This window comes from Typopeltis vanoorti, chromosome 5, assembly GCF_054136105.1.
Source record: "Typopeltis vanoorti isolate ZY-2024b chromosome 5, IOZ_Tvanoo_1.0, whole genome shotgun sequence".
NCBI lineage: Eukaryota > Metazoa > Arthropoda > Arachnida > Uropygi > Thelyphonidae > Typopeltis > Typopeltis vanoorti.
Genome location: NC_143553.1, coordinates 42,472,738 through 42,493,962, shown reverse-complemented (window position 1 = coordinate 42,493,962; position 21,225 = coordinate 42,472,738). Strand labels below are relative to the sequence as shown.

Sequence of the window (21,225 nt, the reverse complement as noted above, 5' to 3'; positions counted from 1 at the left end):
ACAAAATTCACATCTCTTGTGGGATTTGCTTTCTAGGTCAGAAGGGAAGGTACAGTACACCAATGTGAACACCTAAAAGACTTTGAAAAAAGAAGACAGCATAAATCAGTATAGTCTCCCATACAACAAACACAGGCCACCAAAGTACGTAAATATGTAAGTTTGCATAAACAGTAATCGAGTGACTTTGTTTCTATGTACTATGTACTAGTTTTGCTAACATTATCACGTATAATTCATTTTTCTAGTCTTTTTTATATAAGTTAGGTATCCCAGAAGATGTTAGTCCGACGACTTATGAAACTTGTTGGGTTTATTATTACTTGACACCTCCAGAGAGTCCAAAGACTCATCGAGGGAGGGCACCTCTTCAACTACAACGAACGCAAACACCATCATCATCTACACCAGTGCTATCCACCGCCCTTGTTGGGTTGTATTGATTTATTTTAATAAACCTGTTATCTGTTTAGAAACATATTGTTTCTATACCTTAAATGAACTGACTAACTGTTGCTATGTTTAATTGTGATAACATCGGCGCCAAATTCTGTTTTTGAATGATAATCTGTGTCTGTTTCTTTTGTGCTGAATTTCGGGTTTGCTCAGAATTAGGTTTGCGGGTTATAGTACGCTTTCCCTTTAATGGTGACGTTTTTCTGCTGTATTTTGTCTGAGAACTGTACCTTATTTCTTTAGCTGGTTCTCCAGTTCTTTGATCGTTATAATGTCAATTTTATTACTTTTCCCCAAATTCTGTTATTTTATTTCTAAGTAAGACGTAGGGCTGCTCAGTAGATATATAAATCGATTTAGCCTTTTGCAGTCTGTGTTTCTAAACCGATAACGTTTTTTAGCAATGTAATAAAAATATTACAAAATAGCACACACAAAACATGAAAATTCTAAAGAATTCCCAAGATGTTAAGTGACCTAGTGATACTCGTTATTAAGAGCAAAGAAAAAAAAAACTAGGTATATCACTGCGTAGTTGCCTAAGTGGATCGCAAGATACTATTACAAATAAAATATTACAAAATAGCACACACAAAACATGAAAATTCTAAAGAATTCCCAAGATGTTAAGTGACCTAGTGATACTCGTTATTAAGAGCAAAGAAAAAAAAAACTAGGTATATCACTGCGTAGTTGCCTAAGTGGATCGCAAGATACTTTCGAAAGTATGATTAGTGGCTGTCATTTGTTCAAACGAACTTCTTGATTGAAAATGCCTGTTAAGACTTTATTGTAGTCGTATCCATAGTTGAAATGAGCAGAGAATGAGTGGAGAGTTGAAATGAAATAAATGTTTTCTTTTCCCTTGCCATCTATTTTATACCTTTATGGCAGACCTTCTTTACGAAGAACGTAGGCTAGTTCTTCACTCTGTAACATTAAGAAAGGCGCCTTTACTGGATACTGACTGCTCATGTCAACAGAACTCATGGTTTTTCAAGCAGGGTGCTTAAGTTATTCTCTTCTTTTCACAGGAGAGCTTGTTACTGTCCCGAAGCGGAGTTTATATAAAACATTTTGGCATTCTTAAAGTTTGAAAGTTTTCAAAATTGTAGCTATTGTTATTAATAAAATGTAGGAGGTCACTAGCTGTCATACAAACTCTGAGATACAGAATAGCTAAAATTGTTTGCATTTATATTGAGTGGTCGTGGATAAAGCGTTTTCTTTCTCTTAGTTACAAGCTTAATTAGTTTTTGGTAAAATGTTGTATCATGTTTAATGCTACCGTTTTCCAAATACCACATAGACTATTAATGTATTAAATAATATGACGTCACTGAGAAATATCCCTTTCCTACTGACCAGCTAGTCGCGTAACTGTCGCAGTAGAGTTAGTCTGTAATATTTGGTGTATATTGTGAAACCAGTCATGATTTTCTATTACTGTTTAACGTAAAGGAAATTAAACATTTATCCATGTGTACTGTATTATTTTCGTGACAGATATTTAAAAATTTCGCTAAAAACAGGCGGAAATTTACTTTTAAATCGTCATGAAGATGGCGGAGGAAGTTAGCGTCAGTGAGGATGTCCCCGATAATATGAAAACTTGTAATCAAAATTTTATATGTGGCGTTGTCGAAGGTAAGAGCCAGTTTGAGTCTTATTTATTGTAGAAGATAGAAATATTTATGCCCCTTCAACTACGTTTTGTTGTAAAGTATTAATTTTTAGTTGTTAAGAGGTGAACGTTATTACTGGTATCTGTTGGATAGAGTTCAATACAATTCTGCAGTTTTGAGTTCTTGGACTCCCGGAGGTGTCAAGTAATAATAATAATATTTGGTAAAGTTTCGGTTTTAAATGAATGCACCGCTCACACACTTTTATATGCGTCCTTGTGATATATATATATATATATATATATATATTAAAGATACCAAGCTATTTTAAATATAAACCTGGTTTTAATCCATTTCCCAAGTAAGCAAACAGACAAGAAAGTCTATTTTGGGCATGCAAGCAGTGCAAGTCTTAGGCAACTCGTAGTAAAGGTGGAATAAGCTCTGATCATTATTCTTAATATTTAACGTTAATGCAAAGCACACATCTCCTTGAGGAGATGTATGATGCTATGCATTAAATGCAAGGGGCCACTACCCAGACCGGTTTTGACCTTTATTGAGGTCTCATCAGTGGGAACCAGGCTTAGAAATACCAAGGTTTAAGTAATACAGAGCTTATAAGTATTTTACCAAAACAAGTCACCATAAGGTGCTTTGACCTTATTAAATAAAAATCCCAGGATGAGAGATAGATGTAGAAAGTTTTTTTACCTTGGATATAATGAAGTCATTATATCCAAGGTAAAAAACTTTCTACATATATATATATATATATATATATATATATATATATATATACGTGTGTGTGTTTGTTTGTTTGTTTGTTTGTTTGTTTATGTGTCTGTGTGAATTTTCCTGATAGAAATCGGAGGGCAACATTTATCTGTTATTAGTTATCTGCAATAACTAATGACAGATTGATTTTCAGAGTTGGAAAAGCTGTATGGACAGCCATCGAAACATAATGGGGCAAAGAAACCTTAAGCTAGAGATAGTCAGAAAGACATGATTCAAGATTTGGCATCCTCTGGCAAGGAATATCTTTCTTCACAAAAGTGCATGCATGCTACACTTGTGGCAGAAGAAATCATACATAATTAGGCAATTTTAAGTAGACTGGTGGTAATAGCTGTAATTTGGAATTCATTCAAAAAGAGGTCAAGCGTGTGAATATCTGGTTGATATGTATGACATCGTTTAAGTTGGTATTTATGTTATGATTGTTAAATTAAATGTGGAAAAGATTTTTAGTTGTTTAAATTTTTTTGGGGGAGGAGGCTGGAATTTAAAAAAAAAAAAGATTAGAAGAACATGCATCTCTGTGTGGGTGGTAGGAATCCCCTCTTCTTGCTGTAATATGGTTTTAGTAGTATTTCCCCACTCCCCCAATACTAGTATATGGCCTCCACATGTTTTACCATCAGGTTTGGTCTTGTGTACTGCTTGAATGCTAGTTCTAAGAACTAATCTATTGCTGTATTCTCAAAAATAGGAGTTGAACACTTCAGGAACTAGAAAAAATATTCTTTGACAGCAGAAATGACTGCTGAGAACACCAGAGACCTTTTGCTTTCCCTTAGTGCAGTATCCCAAAATGTGACTGCTCTTTCCAAACTTCCCACATTCTTCACTTTATTTTATTTTTATCATCTCCTATATACCACCATTATTGGATTCAACATTCTACTGTGTCATACTTGCTGTGTGGCACCATGGACATCTGGATGGAGAATCATGCATTGTTTTAGCCCTTTAGCAAGATGGGAAGTCTTGGATGACTTCCAGGATCATTTGGTTGGTGGGTCTGCATTCAAGGGTAACTGGTGTTGTAATCAATCTCTTTTCCCATGTTCCAGAGATGGGACTCAAGGCTTGCTGTAGTGTTGGTATAGGTCTGTATTATTATTATTATTATTATTATTATTATTATTAGAGCCTGTGTAGCTCAGTGGATGTGGCGTATGCACACCATCGCGCTAGGCCGCACGAAGGAAGTCTTGGTTTCGAGTCTAGTCGGCGACTAGAGGAAATTTTTCTAAGCCTTTTTTCGACCGGTTCCCGAGTTAGTCGATCTCTGGCACGGGCAAGCAGGTTTTTCCTCCCGGAAACTCGGGTTTTTCGTCCTGTAAACTCAAGAAAATCGACCGTAGAACCCACATTATTTCAGACATTAAAATATATTGTGTTAGGGTTAGAGACCACGAGATGGCGGCACATTTGAGCCGTCTCTCTTCACTGCGTACCGCTTAATTAGTGATAGCCTTGGGCCATCTGTCTCTGATTGGGTACCAGTGGAGATTGAACTGCCCACTCAGTCTCCAAAAGTTAGATAGGGCTAAATGGCCTCGCCTACTCCCGTATATACGGGAATAAAAAGGCGTTAGCTGATTTTTTTTTTTATTATTATTACAGGTATCTCCATGGAGTCAGTAGACTCATCGCGGGAGACCCAAACTAGCAAAACAATATCCGTCATATCTCTTCTTGAATTTATTTACAGACGAAGAGCTCACAACTAAGTCAGGCAATGAATTCCACTCATTCACCACCCTCCAGGCAAAAAACCCTGTTCTGACACCTTTGTTAACCACACTCTTCTTTAATTTCCAGAGATGACCTCTTGTTCTTCCATCACTATAACACAGCTGAAACATTTCCCCTGCATCAATCCTATAAAAACCTTTCAGTAATTTGAATATTTCTATCATATCCCCTCTTCTTTGCCTATCAACCAATCTCTGCAATCCACATGCTCTCAATCTATCAATGTAGGGAGCATTTTTTATATCACTCACCGACTTGGTCACTCTTCTCCGAACCCTTTCCACAGCCTCCTCATCTCCAAGGAATCCAGGTGACCAAACCTGAGCACGGTAATCCAAATGTAGAAGTATCAGTGCTTTATAAAGGGGAATAATAACCTCTTTATCTCTGGATGTCAGTGTGTTCCTCAACAACCAAGTAATCCTATGTGCAATCTTGGACACCTTAGCAATGTGTCCTCTGAACTTCATCTCCCTATCTACCAATACCCCTAAGTCCCTAGCCTCATCAATCTCTTGGAGTACCTTTCCATCGATATAGTACACAGCTGGTAATCTTTTAATTCCAAAATGCATGACTTTACACTTTTCCACATTGAACTGACATCCATTATCTTTTGCCCATTTTACTAGCTTATTTAAATCCTCCTGCAAACTTTCAACATCGACTTGATTTTTTATTGCACTACACAACTTTGCATCATCATCAGCAAACAACTGAATATCTCCCTTTAAGCCATTTCCTATATCATTTATATACAAATTAAACAACATTGGCCCAAGCACAAGTATAATCCTATGTTCCGTTTTTAAGCACATTTATTGCTTGCTGGATTGTGGACATCCATGTTGAAAGTTTTTTCTCTTGGCTATACTGTCAATTACAGATGCCAAGAAATTATTTACCAATGCTGAAGTAATGCAAAAATCATATATTACCTGTATACAAGTAGTCAAAAGATGTCACACCTTATTATTAAAATGTCACTTGGTTGAACTATAAATTGCAGATGCAAGTTAGCCAGTCATGAAGATACTTCATGCACAAACATTGCCTTTCATTGGATAAAGGATTAAACCAAGAATATAATTTATTGCCATCAATGTGTAGCTCCATGGCAGATTGAGACCTCTCGTGCAGAACCAAAATTCCCTTTGAGAATGAATTGTTCATTTTCAATTTTACAGGGCTCCAGCCAAGTACAAAAACTGTAGGTGCATCATTTGATAAAAAAAAACAAGAAATAGAAAACATCTGATACATGTAAATTTATTATTGTTTGTTATCAACCATGCAACTGGTGAATAGACACTAGGAAAATTGTCCTTCTTTATTCAGAAGGGTTTAGAGTGATTGGAAGGATCTCACAAAACATTGTTTTGAGGGATAAAAAAAATCCCGTACAGGGAGTAGGCGAGGCCGTTTACCCTATCTAACTTTTGGAGACTGAGTGGGCAGTTCAATCTCCACTGGCAGCCAATCCGAGATAGCTGGCCCAAGGCTATCACTAATTAAGCGGCATGCAGTGAAGAGAGACGACACAAGTGCTGCCATCTCGTGGTCCTTAACCTTAACACAATATATTTAATGTCTGAAATAATGTGGTTTCTATGGTCAATTTTCTTGAGTTCACAGGACGAAAAACCCGAGTTTATGGGAGAAAAAAACCCGCTTACCTATGCCAGAGATCGACTAACTTGGGAACCGGTCAAAAAAAGGCTTAGAAAAATTTCCTCTGGTTGCCGACTAGACTCGAAACAAAGTTTTCCTTCGTGTGGTTAAGCACTGTGGTGTGCAAATGCCACATCCACTGAGCTACACAGGCCTGTTTTGAGGGATATCTGGTGATATTATAGAAACATGTTGGCAACACTCAGGAAAGCTGCTGCGAACAACATCCATATAAGGAATACCAATTTTGGTAGCATCCCATAAAAAACAGTTATTCTAGAGGGTAATTGAATGGTCTTTCCTTGATGTTCCAAATTAGGAGATGTAGTCAGAGGTTGAAGATCAAGAAGAGATAGCTGTGAAGGCACATCATGATATGAGATAGTAGTCTGGTTACAAACAGGAATATGAGCCTTACTTTTGACTTGACTGAACTTCCATTAGTTAAAGGCTATTTCAAACTGTCCAGTCAAATTGCTTCCCTTAGTCATTCTGATGCTTAAATGTCAGAAATATCGGCATGCACTTCTTTTTCACTTTGGTACTATGCGAATTATATCTTGTGATATCATATGTGACCAGATGCAAAAACTGAAGATTGAAGATGCCAAGAAATTATATTCTTGGTTTAATCCGTTATCAAAGTGTAAGCAATCAAAAATTTTGCATGCGAGGTAACTTGAATACTGTGCTACTTGTATATAGAGGCTAATGACTTCATGTAAATGCATAGTATTATACATTTCTGTAAGTATCCCTCATTGCATTATGGGATACTAAGGCAATTGATGTAAAGTCATTAACCTCTATATACAAGTAGCCAAGTCTTAAAGTTACTTCACACACAAAATTTTTGTTTGCTTACACTTGGATAAATGATTAAATTAAGAATATAATTTCTTGGCTTCTTTACTTTATAGTATGAACAAGTAGAAAACAGAAAGAACCAATGACTTGACCTTTTTGGCTAATTGGAAGCAAAAACAAATCTGTAATACATAAATACATAAAAAAAAAAAAAGTGGGTCACAGTTTTGATGGATGTGAAAAAAAGAAATAAAACAAAAACTTTGTGCATATTTCAGAAGTTATTTATGGTTTGACATCAGATGGGTTCAGTGCTTTGCTCTACTCCCAAAATATATACTTGTCACTAATAGGCATTATCAAATTTCAGTCAATTAAACCAAGAAGAGATGCGATCAATATCAGTCATGGCAAATCTACCTTGACTGTAATTTATTATTATTTTTTAATGGAAATAAAATAATATCATAAGATCCATCCCATCTACTTTACTTGTCAGTAGTCATGCAAAGTAGCTGGAATGGATGACATGCATCTTAGTAGATGTTATCACTGCAGTCTGTGCACTCTTGAAGTATCGAAAGAGAGATCATCAACATATTGCCTTTTTTTGAATCTCCTACTTCTTTGTCATTAGAAAGAAAACCTACACACTGGACTTTACTTTATGCTTTTTCCACATTGCTATCCTTGTCAAAATCTGGCATCATTAAAACACTTGTGCACTGTGATCACTGTGTGCTCAACTAAAATTTAATAAATTATATTAAGATCACCTTCCTGGCTTATGTCAACGAGATTATTAACAGCTATAGGGCTTCTCCTAGGAAATGGTCCATCGTATTACCATTCCTTATGTTAAAAACATTTCTTAAAGATCATCCAAACTTCTTAATCTGTTTTTTCATGTGCCCTTTTGCCATATGAACAAGATTTCTGTCTTTTTTTAGACTCTTCAAATGATAAACTTCTGCCTTTAGCTTACCCTAATGTTTATCAGAATTCTCTGCAATTGTAAGTTATCATACTTCAGCCTGACTAATAGGCTGCAGCTCTTTGTTATGATAAACATCTTGATTATATATTAAATATGAGCATGCCACCTTCACCAAACATTCCTCTATAAAAGACTAAGATACTTTCTAACAGCAGTTCTCCTTTAAAGTTGTAATACTTTGCTTAAACGACCAAATCTGAACAGAAATAGACTGAAGTTATATCCATTTTATGAAAAATAATTCTTGTTCCTGCATACATCCTACTATGGTCAATAGTTTTAGGATATAATAATATATCTCTTATTTTAAAATTATGCATTTAGGACTTCGCACATTTTCATTATTGAGTCCTCTTACTATCTCTTCAGCCTGTTTATTTTAAAATTCATACTGAGAATGCTCCTCTTGACACTACAGTGGTAAATGACATGAAAAATAAAAACTGTCACTCAAGTTATTTTGTTGTCACGTATTCATGTAGAAAGTATTTTACCTTCGGTATAATAAATGTTAAAGATACCAAGCTATTTTAAACCTGGTTTTACTCCATTTCCCAAGTAAGCAAACAGACAAGTCAAGTTTGCGCTTGCAAGTATTGCAAGTCTAGGTGATCCCACATGTAGTGCAAGACCAAGGCAACTCATGGTAAAAGGTGGATAAGCTCTGGTCACTATTTGCAACGAGTTTCCCTGGTGTTGTACCACCTTACCCCAGTCCTGAAGATACTTTCAGGTACAAACTTTGTTTGCTCACACTTGGATAAAGGATTAAACTAAATTTATTATACTCTAACCAAGTGAAAAATAAACTTTCAACATCTTTCTCTAAATCCAGAGTAATTTATTAAAAAAGGGTGGCACACCATTTGGCAACTCCTATAGGTAGAGATGACCTGCTAATGCTTCTGCCTGGTATCTCCACTTGGGCCTGGCTCCCGCTGAAGAGACCTCAATAAAGGTCGAAACTAGTCTGGGTAGTGGCCCTTCCCTTAATGCATAACATTAGACATATCCGCAAGGAGATGTGTTTTGCATTATGGGAGATACCGAGAGAGGAGTGTTGGTAGCTTGCTCCACCTTTGCAATGAGTTGTCCTGGTGTTGTACCACCTTACCCCAGTCCTGAAGATACTTTCAGGTGCAAACTTTGTTTGCTCACACTTGGATAAAGGATTAAACTAATTTTATTATACTCTAACCAAGTGAAAAATAAACTTTCAACATCTGGTCACTATTCTTAATATTTACCCATAATGCAAAGCACATCTCCTGGAGAAGATGTATGATGCAATGTATTAAAGGCAAGGGGGCCACTACCCAGACCAGTTTTGACCTTTATTATACCCAAGGTAAAATACTTTCTACATCTATCTCTCCTCCTGAGATTTTTATTTAATAAGGTTAAAACACCTTATGGTAACTTGTTCTGGTAAAATACCTATAAGCTCTGTATTACTAAAATCTTGGTATTTCTAGACTAGCTCCAACTGATGAGACCTCAATAAAGGTCGAAACCGGTCGGGGTGGTGGCCCCTTGCCTTTAATACATTGCGTCATACATCTCCTCTAGGAGATGTGCTTTGCATTATGGGTAAATATTAAGAATAGTGATCAGAGCTTATCCACCTTTTACCATGAATTGCCTTGGTCTTGCACTACGTGTGGGATCACCTAGACTTGCAATACTTGCGGGCGCAAACTTGACTTACTTGTCTGTTTGCTTACTTGGGAAATGGAGTAAAACCAGGTTTAAAATAGCTTGGTATCTTTAACATTTGTCACTTATTCAGTTATGTTGGTTCATCTTCTGTCATACCATTTTCTTAATGAGTTTCAAATGAAAAGTCAAAGTAATGCAGATGTCACTGTAAATGGAAGCATACTGTAATTATTTCTGAGTTTTGGATCACTTCTTGGCTTTATGGAAATGACTCAGTACATATTCTGTCATACAGTAAGTGCAGGAAGTCCAGAGAATATGGTGGGAGGTGTTTTATCATTATCATTATACTTCATAGTACAATGATAATCACAGATTATGTAGCTCTAGCTCATGAAGGCATGAGCTAGAGCTACTTCATGGAGGATATGAAGCCTTTGCAAAGCATTTATCTAGAGCAGGAATTCTCAAAGTGGTCAGTAGCTTCCCCTAGGGGGGGAGGAGTCTTCAATTCCTAATTAAGTCAGTGGGGGGGCCAGTAAGATTATTTTAGGGATCTTTGTAGAAAATATTTCCTTGCCAAGATAATTCTAGAAATCTAGAATTAGTAACAAAACAAGTTGTTAACTTGGGTAATCATTAAAGTGGCTTATCCTCATGCACCTGGCAGCACATAAACTGTACTGCTGAAAACATAATTTGTTTTAGTGTCCAGCAGATTTTCATTTGAGTGGTCATACCCAGTTTCCTTTTATTGCCATTTCTGTCATCAAACTTCAGTGCTATTTCAAGTGTAACTAGATATTTTTGTTCTGCAGTGTTTGGGAAGAGATTGTTCCTTTCATAGTCATAGTTACTTACTGAAATAATTATTTTAGCAAGAGCTCAAGTTGTGTTGAAATAATTTCTTACAAAAAACCCCTAATCATGTATGGTGCACACAAAAAAAAGCATCATCAATATTTGGTAGAAAATTTAAATTTTGGGTTTGTGCTTTCTTCCAGTAATGAAACAAAACCAATGTGTCCTTTCTTTTAGGCGTGCACGGTGATCCGAATGCATTTTTGAAAATTATGGAGACAACTACTGTGTTTGAATAAAAACTTTAGTTTAATATAATTAAAATCTACAATTCGACGTTTCGACATGAAAACCAATGTGTTTTTTATATGAGAAAACATTTAGTAATGATGCTATGAACCTTTAAAAATGAAAAAAGCATAAAAAAAACAGCATCATGATAAAAGCAACTAAGATCTTGAATATTTCAAGACAGTGAAGGAAAACAATTTAAATTGTACAATATTTATGCTACCGATTATATATTTGGTTTAATCCTTTATCCAAGTGTAACCAAGTAAATTTTGCACCTGAAGTATTTTCAGGACTGGGGCAATTTGTGACAAAGATGGTATAAGTTTTCATCACTTGCCTTAGTATCCCATAATGCAAAGCACATCCCTGCAAGGAAATGTATATTGCTATGTATTAAAAGAAGGGTTACTACACCAGACCGGTTTCAACCTTTATTGAGGTCTCATCAGTGGGAGCCAGACCCAGAGGTGGTGATACTAAGGTAGAATGGAGAAGTCATATTTCCATATGCCAGTTGCCAAAAGGTGTCACACCTTATTATTAAAATTCTCTGAATTAGAGATAAGTTGATGGAAGGTTTTTTCACTTGACTGGCCAATTATATATTTGGTTTAATTCTTTATCGAAGTGAAAGCAAACAAAGTTTGCGCCTGAAGTATTTTTAGGACTGGGAAAACTGAATCTGGGTAGTGACCCTTCCCTAGACTTGCCTTAGTATCCTATAATGCATAGCATTATAGGATACTAAGGCAAGTATCCTATAATGTGCTTTGCATTATGGGCTACTAAGGCAAGTGATGAGAACTTATATCACCTTTGCCACAGTCCTGCTTTGGCAAAATGGTTAGTCCTGGATGGCCTGGCCAGGATCATTTGGCTTCCCCATGATTCAAGGGACATGTCTTGAGATGGCTGAAAGTGGGCAGCCATTTGTGGCTTTGTAATAGTGAGCTGTTGTGCTGAATCAGTCTTCCTGAGAGTGAATTTTTTTTCATCCTTTTGTTTATCAGTGCCCTCAAGTCCCAACCATTTGCAGAAAGAAACATTAATTGAAAATAAAAATAAGAAAACATCAGAAGCTGCAAGCTGCAACTAATACACTACTTTTCTTAATCCTGCATTCAACAGGGGTCCACTTGGAAAAATGTCATTCTTCTTTATCCAGAAGGATTTGGAATGATTGGCAGGATCTTTAAAATCAGTAAAAGAAACTGCATTCATGAGATATTCTTATTGAAGCAGCAATAGTAGCACAATCAGAAAAATTACTTATGTAACATCTTTTTGGGGAATACCAATTATGGTTACCTCCACTAAACTTTTCTGGAGGGATAATATCAGAGTGGGACTGCATTGATGTTCCCGATGAAGAGATCTGTTCTGAACCAAGGAGTGACAGCCATAAGAATCCTCATACATAGGGATGGGCACCCTGTTCCCATCAGGAACATCATCCTTACCTTCAACATACCAAAACCACCAACATCTGTCAAAACAAGTTCTCAGCTCTCCAGTAAGGCTCTGTATATCCCAAGCCCTTTGCATTGCTTTAAATGTCAGAAATCTGGTGATGCTCAAATTGCCTGTCATGGCTTTGCCACCTGCACCTGATGTGGCAATAAAGATAATGAGAATAAAGACTAAGATCAAAATACCAAAATGCTCTCACTGAGAAATCACCCAATGGCCTCCTCAGTATTCCTAAGGTGGAAAGTCAAAAGGAGATCCAAAAAATGAAAACAGCAATGCATCACTTACCAGGAGGCAAAGATGCAATGTATATACCATAACAGTAACAATAACATCTGCTAAACCCTCTTACTCTGAGAAGATAACTGTAAAGAAAGTGTTAGTAAGGGCGTTGACATGTATGTCAATTCATTCTTTTCACAATTATATCCTTGAATAGTATGATTTGTTCACTCCCTCCTTAGAGTGAATCAAAGAGAAAAATTAATACTGACTCACTGCCAAAGACGTCAAAATGATCTCACTACATAAAACTCCTCTTATTAAAAAAGAAAATGAAATGTGCACCACAGGATCAGACATGTCTCCAGACCCTTTAATAGATGGTTTGTTAATAGATAGCATGGATACCTCCCCCCCCCCTTCCCGGAAGAGATAAAATATATCGAGTGCTCTAGAGGAAGACCAGTGCGATGACATCTTGGATATAAGTTCCTTAACAGGGATGACAATAACCTGGTGAGTTTTAATGCCACCACAATGCAATCCTATTGCATTTATCAAGAAATACCATGTTTCACTCTCTTTCACTTTTGATAATATTTTCCTTGCCATCCAGAATAATTTTTTTTCCTTCTTGGCTTGCCTATTTTGGCCCAAACATATGATATCATATCTGTAGCCTCTTCAAGGAAAATCTTAGTATTTATTATTATTATTATCTGACACCTCCAAGGAGTCATCAAGGGAGGGTACTCTACTGCACACATCTCACCATCTCCATTAATTCTTAAGCTTCTACCCCCCCCCCCCATATATATATATTTATAAGATTAAAATTTAACTTACTAGAACCCGAGAAAGTATAACAAAAAACCTTTAATAAATCACGACTAGTTTCATCGATATTCCGACTTCTTCAGGTGAGTAAGAAATAATATAAGACTTATAAAAATAACAAGGTAAAAAAACATGGACTTTCCAGCTTAATAAAAAGAAACAGAATAGTAACAGTCATATTTGAATAGGTGACCACGTACTACTGTTGGCATGAGTAGAATGTGTGTGACAGCTAATTTTAGAGTGCCAGTATTGGATTACTGCGCAATGTGAATCAGGCAAATTGTAGCTGAGATTGTTGTTCAAGTGTGAAGGGTCCAGAACTATTTTTTTTGATTCTATAATACGTCTTTCAAATTCATCCTTACATATATGTATAAATTGGTTGTGCGGTCCCAATCAACTTGGTGTTGCCGTTCTTCAAGGTTAGAGTTTGCGGAGAAGAGCACATGACTGGAAAGGGCGCTCGCACGTGTTCTACTGTAGGAGATGTCACGTCTATGTTCCTCAAGATGAAGTGAAACAGATTTATCTGTCTGGCCAAAATAAGGTCGACCACAGTCGCACATAACTTTATAAACACCAGGAAAATGCAGTTGGTTGTGTTTTGGTTGACTCAGAAAAGAAAGAAGTTTTGGCAGATTATAGTCGGTCTTTATGTTGAATTTCTTCATAATCCTAGATAGTTTTGGGGTAAGAGAGCTGATAAATGGTAACTGTATATGAGTGATAAGGTTGGATTCATCTTCTTGCCGAGTTTGTTAGCGTGGTCTCAAACGTTTAGTGATGTTACGAGATGAATATCCATTATTTAAGAAGGTGTTTTTCAGGAAGTTAAGCTCTGTTTGTAGGTCTTCTTCTGTGGAAGTGAGACATCTTGCTCGATGGGCAAGGGTGGAGATGATGCCCAGTTTCTGAGGAGGGAAGGGATGAGAAGAGCCATGTAAATATCTGTCAGTGTGCGTGTGTGGTTTTCCTAAAAATTGGAAATTTTAGACAGTCAGGTGATCTACTGATCTTTAGATCTAAGAAGGGGAGAACTCCGTTAATCTCTAGTTCTGAAGTGAATTTAATGTTCTGATGTTGATTATTTAAATGGTTTAGGAAGTTTTGAAGTTCCTCCAAACCATGTTCCCAGATAAGGAAGATGTCATCAATGTAACGTAACTACAGTTTAGGTTTTAAAGTAGCTATAGAAATAGCTCTCTCTTCAAAATCATCTAAAAAAATATTAGCTAAGACTGGGGATAGAGGGCTGCTCATAGCTAACCCGCTAGTTTGTTTATATATTTTATCCTCATAGCAGAAATGGCCAGAATTGATGCAGTGAGTTAGAAGAGCAAATATTTTTTTAGAAACCTTGTCCTTAAGAAGAGTCAGAACTTCATCTGTAAGTACATTCGTAAAAAGAGACACAATGTCAAAACTCACCATTCTATCAGAATCTATGAGATTTAAAATTTTAATTTTTGAGATAAAATCTTCAGAGTTTTTGATGAAGGAGGAGGAATTGCCAACTAAATGTTTTAAAGAAGCTGCAAGATATTTAGACAGATTGTACGTGGGTGAGTCAATACCTTCCACAATAGGTCTTAGAGGAGTGTCAGCCTTGTGGATCTAAGGTAGGCCGTACAAACGAGGAATAAGGGGATGGAGAAAGCGGAGAGATAGTCATGTGTGTCTAGGAAGTATAGAAGTAGATTTTAGAAGATTGTTTGTACAGTTAGTTTTAAAAGAGGTATACTGTGAGTAGACATATCGATACAAAATTAATAATGGAAAAAACTCTACTTCATTCTCCTAACTTAAACAGATCCGACAGCTTACGTCTATCCCCTTTATGGGAGATGGTACTTTACAAATCAGCTAATCTTTCCTAGCTTTTTATTGTATCGATTTTTTTTTTATTATTTCTTTATTTATTTTTTTATTTTTTATTTATTTATTTATTTTTATTTATTTATTTATTTATTTTTTTTTAGGAAAGTTATTGACCTTTTTAGTTATCTTACATCAGCTACTTAGGTGGTGCTTTTTGGAATTGTCAGTTATTGTTTAATTTGAGCTTAATGTACTGAAGATGCCACACAGGCAAAAATTATACTATTAAATAATCTTTGTACGTGAGTTTTTTTCGTTATTAATTTTGTATTGTTTGTACGGTTTGTATTGTTTGTACGGTAAAGTGATCCCACAAGTTCTCTTGTGGGATCACTTTCTAGAATAGAATAGGTATCAGAACTTAATAAGTTGTTAATCTTTGAACGATAGTCGGATTTGTCTAAGATTACAGTTGCATTCCCTTTATCAGCAGGTAAGATAATAATGTCATTGTTGTTATGAAGCTGGTGGATTGGTTTTCTTTCTGTCAGAGATAGATTATCTGTAGGACAACGACTGTTGTTTATAGTAAAGATGGCATTGATCCTAAGTAGATTCGCAGTTTGTTTTGGTAACTGCGCAGCTGCCTTTTCGACTTTTGTAAGAAAGAGTTCCTTAGGAATGGAGGTCGGAGAAGGAACGAAATTAAGACCCTTAGAGAGTACGTTAAGTTCTGCAGGAGAAAGAGTGTGTGAGGATTTGTTAATCACAACATTTTTTAGATTTTGTGAATTGATATGGGGTTGGCGAGTTTGCTCCTGTTTAAGTTGGTTGAATTTTCTGATAAGAATTAATTTGTTGGAAAGTTGCGATCTAGAAGCATGGAGAAAGCTCATGTTTTTAATATCAATCCAGGACCTGTTATCTAAAGATGAACTTAAGATATTTTCAAAAGAATCTCTTTTACAAAACAAAGAAGCTAACGTGGACTTGGTATCTGCGATTCTTTCATTTAATAAATCAAGTTTAGCCTTGCGGTAGATATTATAAGCACGTTTAGTGCGAATCGATTCTTTGAACTCTAAAAACTTTGGGATGACAGAGTGAAATTTGCATCTTTTCAGAAAAACTAATAAAATTAATAAAAAGGCCAATTTTTACTAGAGTTTTTTTCATAATCCTTGATGTGATGTAAATTAACCTCGTCAGAAGGTAGATATATATTGTTGCAATTAGGATTGACTCAGGATGTATACATTTATAAGATTAAAATTTAACTGATTAGAATTTGAGAAAGTATTACAAAAACCTTTACTAAATTACGACTAGTTTCATCGGTATTCCGACTTCTTCAGGTGAGTAAGAAATAACATAAGACTTATAAAAATAACAAGATAAAAAACAGTTGAGGTGATAGATGATGGTGGACTGATATTTGGAGGACACATTACAAGTATTGCAAAGACTATACATTATATTGAAGCTATGATAAGAAGTACATTGATTTATATTTATATATATTATATATATATATATATATGCTTTATAAATCTCAAATCCACCCACCCTTAGAATATTGTTCTCACATTTGGGATGGTTTACTTAGGACCTTCTTCAGATTGTATTCAGGAGAGAGAGCTATTTGCTTAATTGATGACCCCTCCCTCCCATCCTCTCTTTCACTTTATCTGATTTCCTCCAATCACTTTCCAAGACACTGTTGCTGCAATATGGCTTTTCTGTAAGTATTTCTATGGATTCTTCTCACAAAACTGGTCACTACTATCACTCTTCTTTTTTTAAATTGTGTACTAACACAAGCAGCTGCTGGTGAATATCCATACATGGTTCATCTCCACATCCACAATGAACTTATCCTACTCCTTCATTTTGTATTCCTCTGATTTTTGGAACAGTCTTCCCTATACTCTTTTCTCCAGTGATTACAGTCCTTAGTTCTTCAAGAAATACATAAAGAAATTACTTTCTTCTCTTTAACTGCTTGCCCTCACATAACACTATCATGTCACATGTGTTGGAATTGCTTGTGTAGGGGAAGTGGTGCAGCTTAGAGGAAATCTCAGTCTTGAAGTGATGTTGGAAAATGTGGAGGAGCTTGTCCTTTTTCCAGAGGCATCTTTATAGAAGTAGTAGTTGATGGCAGTGATTGCATCATGCAACTTGTATATACAGAGATTACAAAGAACTCGAGGTGAAAATCTGAAGAAAATTTTGTGAGGTACACGCATACTGAAAGTCAGTGCCCCCATGTGGCACCAACCAACTAAGGTGTGTTTAGGAATTGATTCTGATATTAAGCCATACATGTGTTTATCGTGAATGAGTTGTCAAAACCGAAATAGGTGAAAATTGATTCTTTCTTTAAAAAGACGTGACTTGCACCTTTTCACCTTCAGAAGAATGTCAAAAATTTATTCACAAAACATCAGGCATTCGAAAAGTTTTTTCTGGTTGTTGTATGCTGACAGTTGTATCAGGAGGCAGTTATGTTTACTACAGCTATAGTCTATATATCAGTAGTTGAATTAAAGGTATCAAAGAGGTTGGTTAAAGAATAGAATACAGGATTTTATATAATGATCAGCATGTGTTTATACAGAGTAGGTCTTGTTTTAGCAGTCTATGTTCATTTTATAAGATGACAGATGTGGATGAGGAAGAATGATATATGGTAACATTCTTGGACTATTTTGAAATCTATCAGATGCTGCATGAGATTGATGTACTAGCTGTAGAAGAGAGGAATGGATAATAGATTGGTTAGATGGATTGGAGATTGGACAGTGCTGAATGATGGAGCAGTCTCTCTTGGACCCCTATTGTTAATTTGTTTTCATGATGTTTCTGTGGATTGAATGGAGATCCTGATTTGTTTGCAGGTGATTCAAAATTGTGAAAAATCAAAAGGAATGTTATGTTACTGATGATAATTTCCGTTTGGACAGTTGAGTAGAGTTATTTTAATTATCAATAAGTGCAAGATGTGCTTTGAAATTTAGAGATATAAAATGGTGTAATATATTGGTAGATCCATTCTTCAAGAAGAATGGTTGAGATTCATTTGAGGTGATAGATGACGGTGGACTGATATTTGGAGGACACATTACAAGTATTGCAAAGACTATATGTTATAACATTAGAACACATCGCCAGAATATATTGTGAATGCTGTGTGTATGTACACACAGACATAAGTCAGATCACCTCCCCCCCACCTTCCTCCAACCTTTCATAATAGATTACTAATTTAATAAGCCGAAAGGGATTTACCATCCCCCTTTCTATTACTTTCATAATAGACTTTGTGATGGCAAACACATGCAATACTATGCAGAAATATTTAATAGTAAAAAAAATTATGTATCCTGTATTATAAATACATAAAAGATACATAAATTTTACATCATATCCAGTTGGATAATTTTTAAACACTGAACACACCAAATATATTTTACAATTTGACCACACTTTAGTGCTGACAACACAGTATATTAACAGGAAATTGTCACTGCATATTATCTTTTAACTCGTGGTTTTCAGAGTTGTGAACAAGTAATGGTTTCAACTTGCATGTTCTGAATGTGTTTTCGCCAAACAAAAGTGTTTTCCTGTTTTTTAATTCTTCGTGTCATGGTATTTTTTGATAAAACAGACCATTTCATCCATATTAAATATTTACTCAAGCAAATATGAACCTTTGTCGATTATGCATGTAGCCACTCCAGAAAATTTTTGGCTACTTCAGTATCACAACTAGCAGCCTTGCCAGATAGGTACACATTATGAAAGCCGACATGATTTTTAAAACATGTAAACCAACCATTGCGTGCAGCAAACGACTGTGTTCCTTCGGGATATTTTTTTCACCCTTAAAGTCCTTAAATAAACTTCTTGCTATAGCCTGTATTGTCATAAGGCTCATTTGAACATGTTTCCTGATCTGGTCTTCAATTCTTATTGTAAGCAATTTTTCTCTCTTTGTTTGTGTGCCTTCATGTTTTTGTGTTATTATGGTTTTTTTCATTCAAGCTATTCCTTTAACATGTTCTTTTATATGCGAGGTATCCTGTACTATGGTATTTACTGTCGATACTGCAAGACTAAAGTTCTGCTATACCTGATGAGCTTTGTTCACCTTCATATTTTTTATCTGTAATTTCAATTCTAGATGGATTGCAGTACATTAGCGAGATGGTTCACGTTTTGAACGTTATTTTAGGAATTTCTTATATATGGATTTTCTTAAGTATGGCTTTACATATCTCAGGATCTGTATGTGTGTGTGTGTGTGTGTATATTTATTTATATGATTATGTAATAATAATATATAATACAGTATTATTATAATACATATTATATACGTAACATCTTAGTGGAATTTTTAAAATAGCTAAATTCAAATTATACGCAATAATGCGTAAGATACGGAATGTTTTTAATTTTGCCACTAATCCACTCAACTCCACTGTTTACTGTAACCCATCTTAAGTGCTTTAGCTTGTCAAACTGATTTCTTCATGGTTGCAAGTATGACATGGTGTGGAATTTAACGAATTGTTCAACAGACCATCATTCCTTTGTATACTTCTCTTGTTTAGTTTTATTCAGAGAAGAATTCAAGGTTGGTGGAATAAATTTGCAAGAATGTTTTTCCTTATAAATTATTTAAAAATTAAACCATTGTCATTAATAGAAGAGTTAATCAACAAAATGAATATAATAAAAGCATTAAGTAAGACTGTTCGTAATGCTGTTGAAAAGTTTGAAATGATATTTCTGCCTGTAGGTAACAGTATTTCGTTGTCGCCTACAGCTTAATTCCAAGGGCAAATTATATTTGTATGAAAAACACCATAATCATGAACACTGCTTCAAGTGCATGCTGCTGAAGTGACAAGTGTAAGCATATGAAGGGTTTTGATTTTTGTGTGAGATTTTAAAAAGTCAACTAGCATCTTAAAAAGTTGGACTATTTTCAAAATCTGGTTGTTTTCTAGGACATTTATTAGAATCTGAGAATGTCCTAGAAAATCTGGATGGTCGATCGCTGCTCATATACATGCTGCTCAGTTCCACTACCTGGTAATCAATTGCCAATCTCCTGTGACTAGAATAACTTGTACATTTCACTATGTCATCTATCAAAATACATGACATCTGAGTTTTGGAGAAGGATTATGTAAAAAAAATCCCTCCATTTTTTTTATCTGTGCCTCTCATATAATAGAGGTTTCTTTTCATACATCTGCAGTATCTGTAGAAACATCTAGACTTGCTTAGTTTTCCAACCTCTTTAGAATTAATTTGGAAAACAGCTGAAGATATGTTTCCTAGATGATTTCTGGCCAAGTTTATGCCAAAGCACTTTTTTGTGTATGTAAAAAGTGAATGATAAACACCCTGAGAAGCCTTGTAGTGATCTAGAGTTTCTTCCAGCAGTTTTAGTATATTTTTTACACATCATAGGATGCAACTTTGTCTTTGTAGCAAAACCACTTGAATTCCTCAAGTCCTTTTGTGTTGATAGCATGTCTTGATTGTTTTAGTTGATGACACAACAGAACCTTTTTTCCCCATTGTTTTTAATATTTTCTGGTCCTTTACCTTTGCCCTGAGTTTTGCACTTCACAGAACTAAAAAGTGTAGTCAGAATTTCCTTTCAATTGTTGTCCATAATGAAGAGTGAATTTATATGAATTATCCATAAAAATAATTCAGTAAGACAGTGAAGTTTGCAAACACAATAGGAAATGGGCAATGCTAGCAACAGAGCCAAACTCATTTTTCACAGTATAATGTCATTTTACGTGATCAGGCTGATCTTACGGCTCATCTTTGCAAGAAAATTGCGTTTTTTAACTAACAGTACTAAAAAACCTTTTTATCATGTATATTCAAGGATATAATTACACTAATGTAATTCAAGTTGTGACTTGTTAACTAAACTTATGCTTAGTTACTACTGCTAAGGAGAGTGTTAGGACAATTACAGTTAGC

General features: G+C 35.4%; 1 protein-coding gene across 2 annotated transcripts in view; it reads left to right on the top strand.

Moving 5' to 3' along the window:
* The first annotated feature begins 1,658 nt into the window (after window positions 1-1,658).
* Oga (O-GlcNAcase) overlaps window positions 1,659-21,225 on the top strand; it is a 375,302-nt gene continuing 355,735 nt past the window's right edge. For both annotated transcript variants that reach the window (XM_090392376.1, XM_090392375.1), the window contains exon 1: window positions 1,659-2,103. In XM_090392376.1, the coding sequence (XP_090248502.1) occupies window positions 2,013-2,103 (91 nt within the window). In that variant the 5' untranslated portion in view covers window positions 1,659-2,012. The remainder of the gene's footprint in view (window positions 2,104-21,225) is intronic.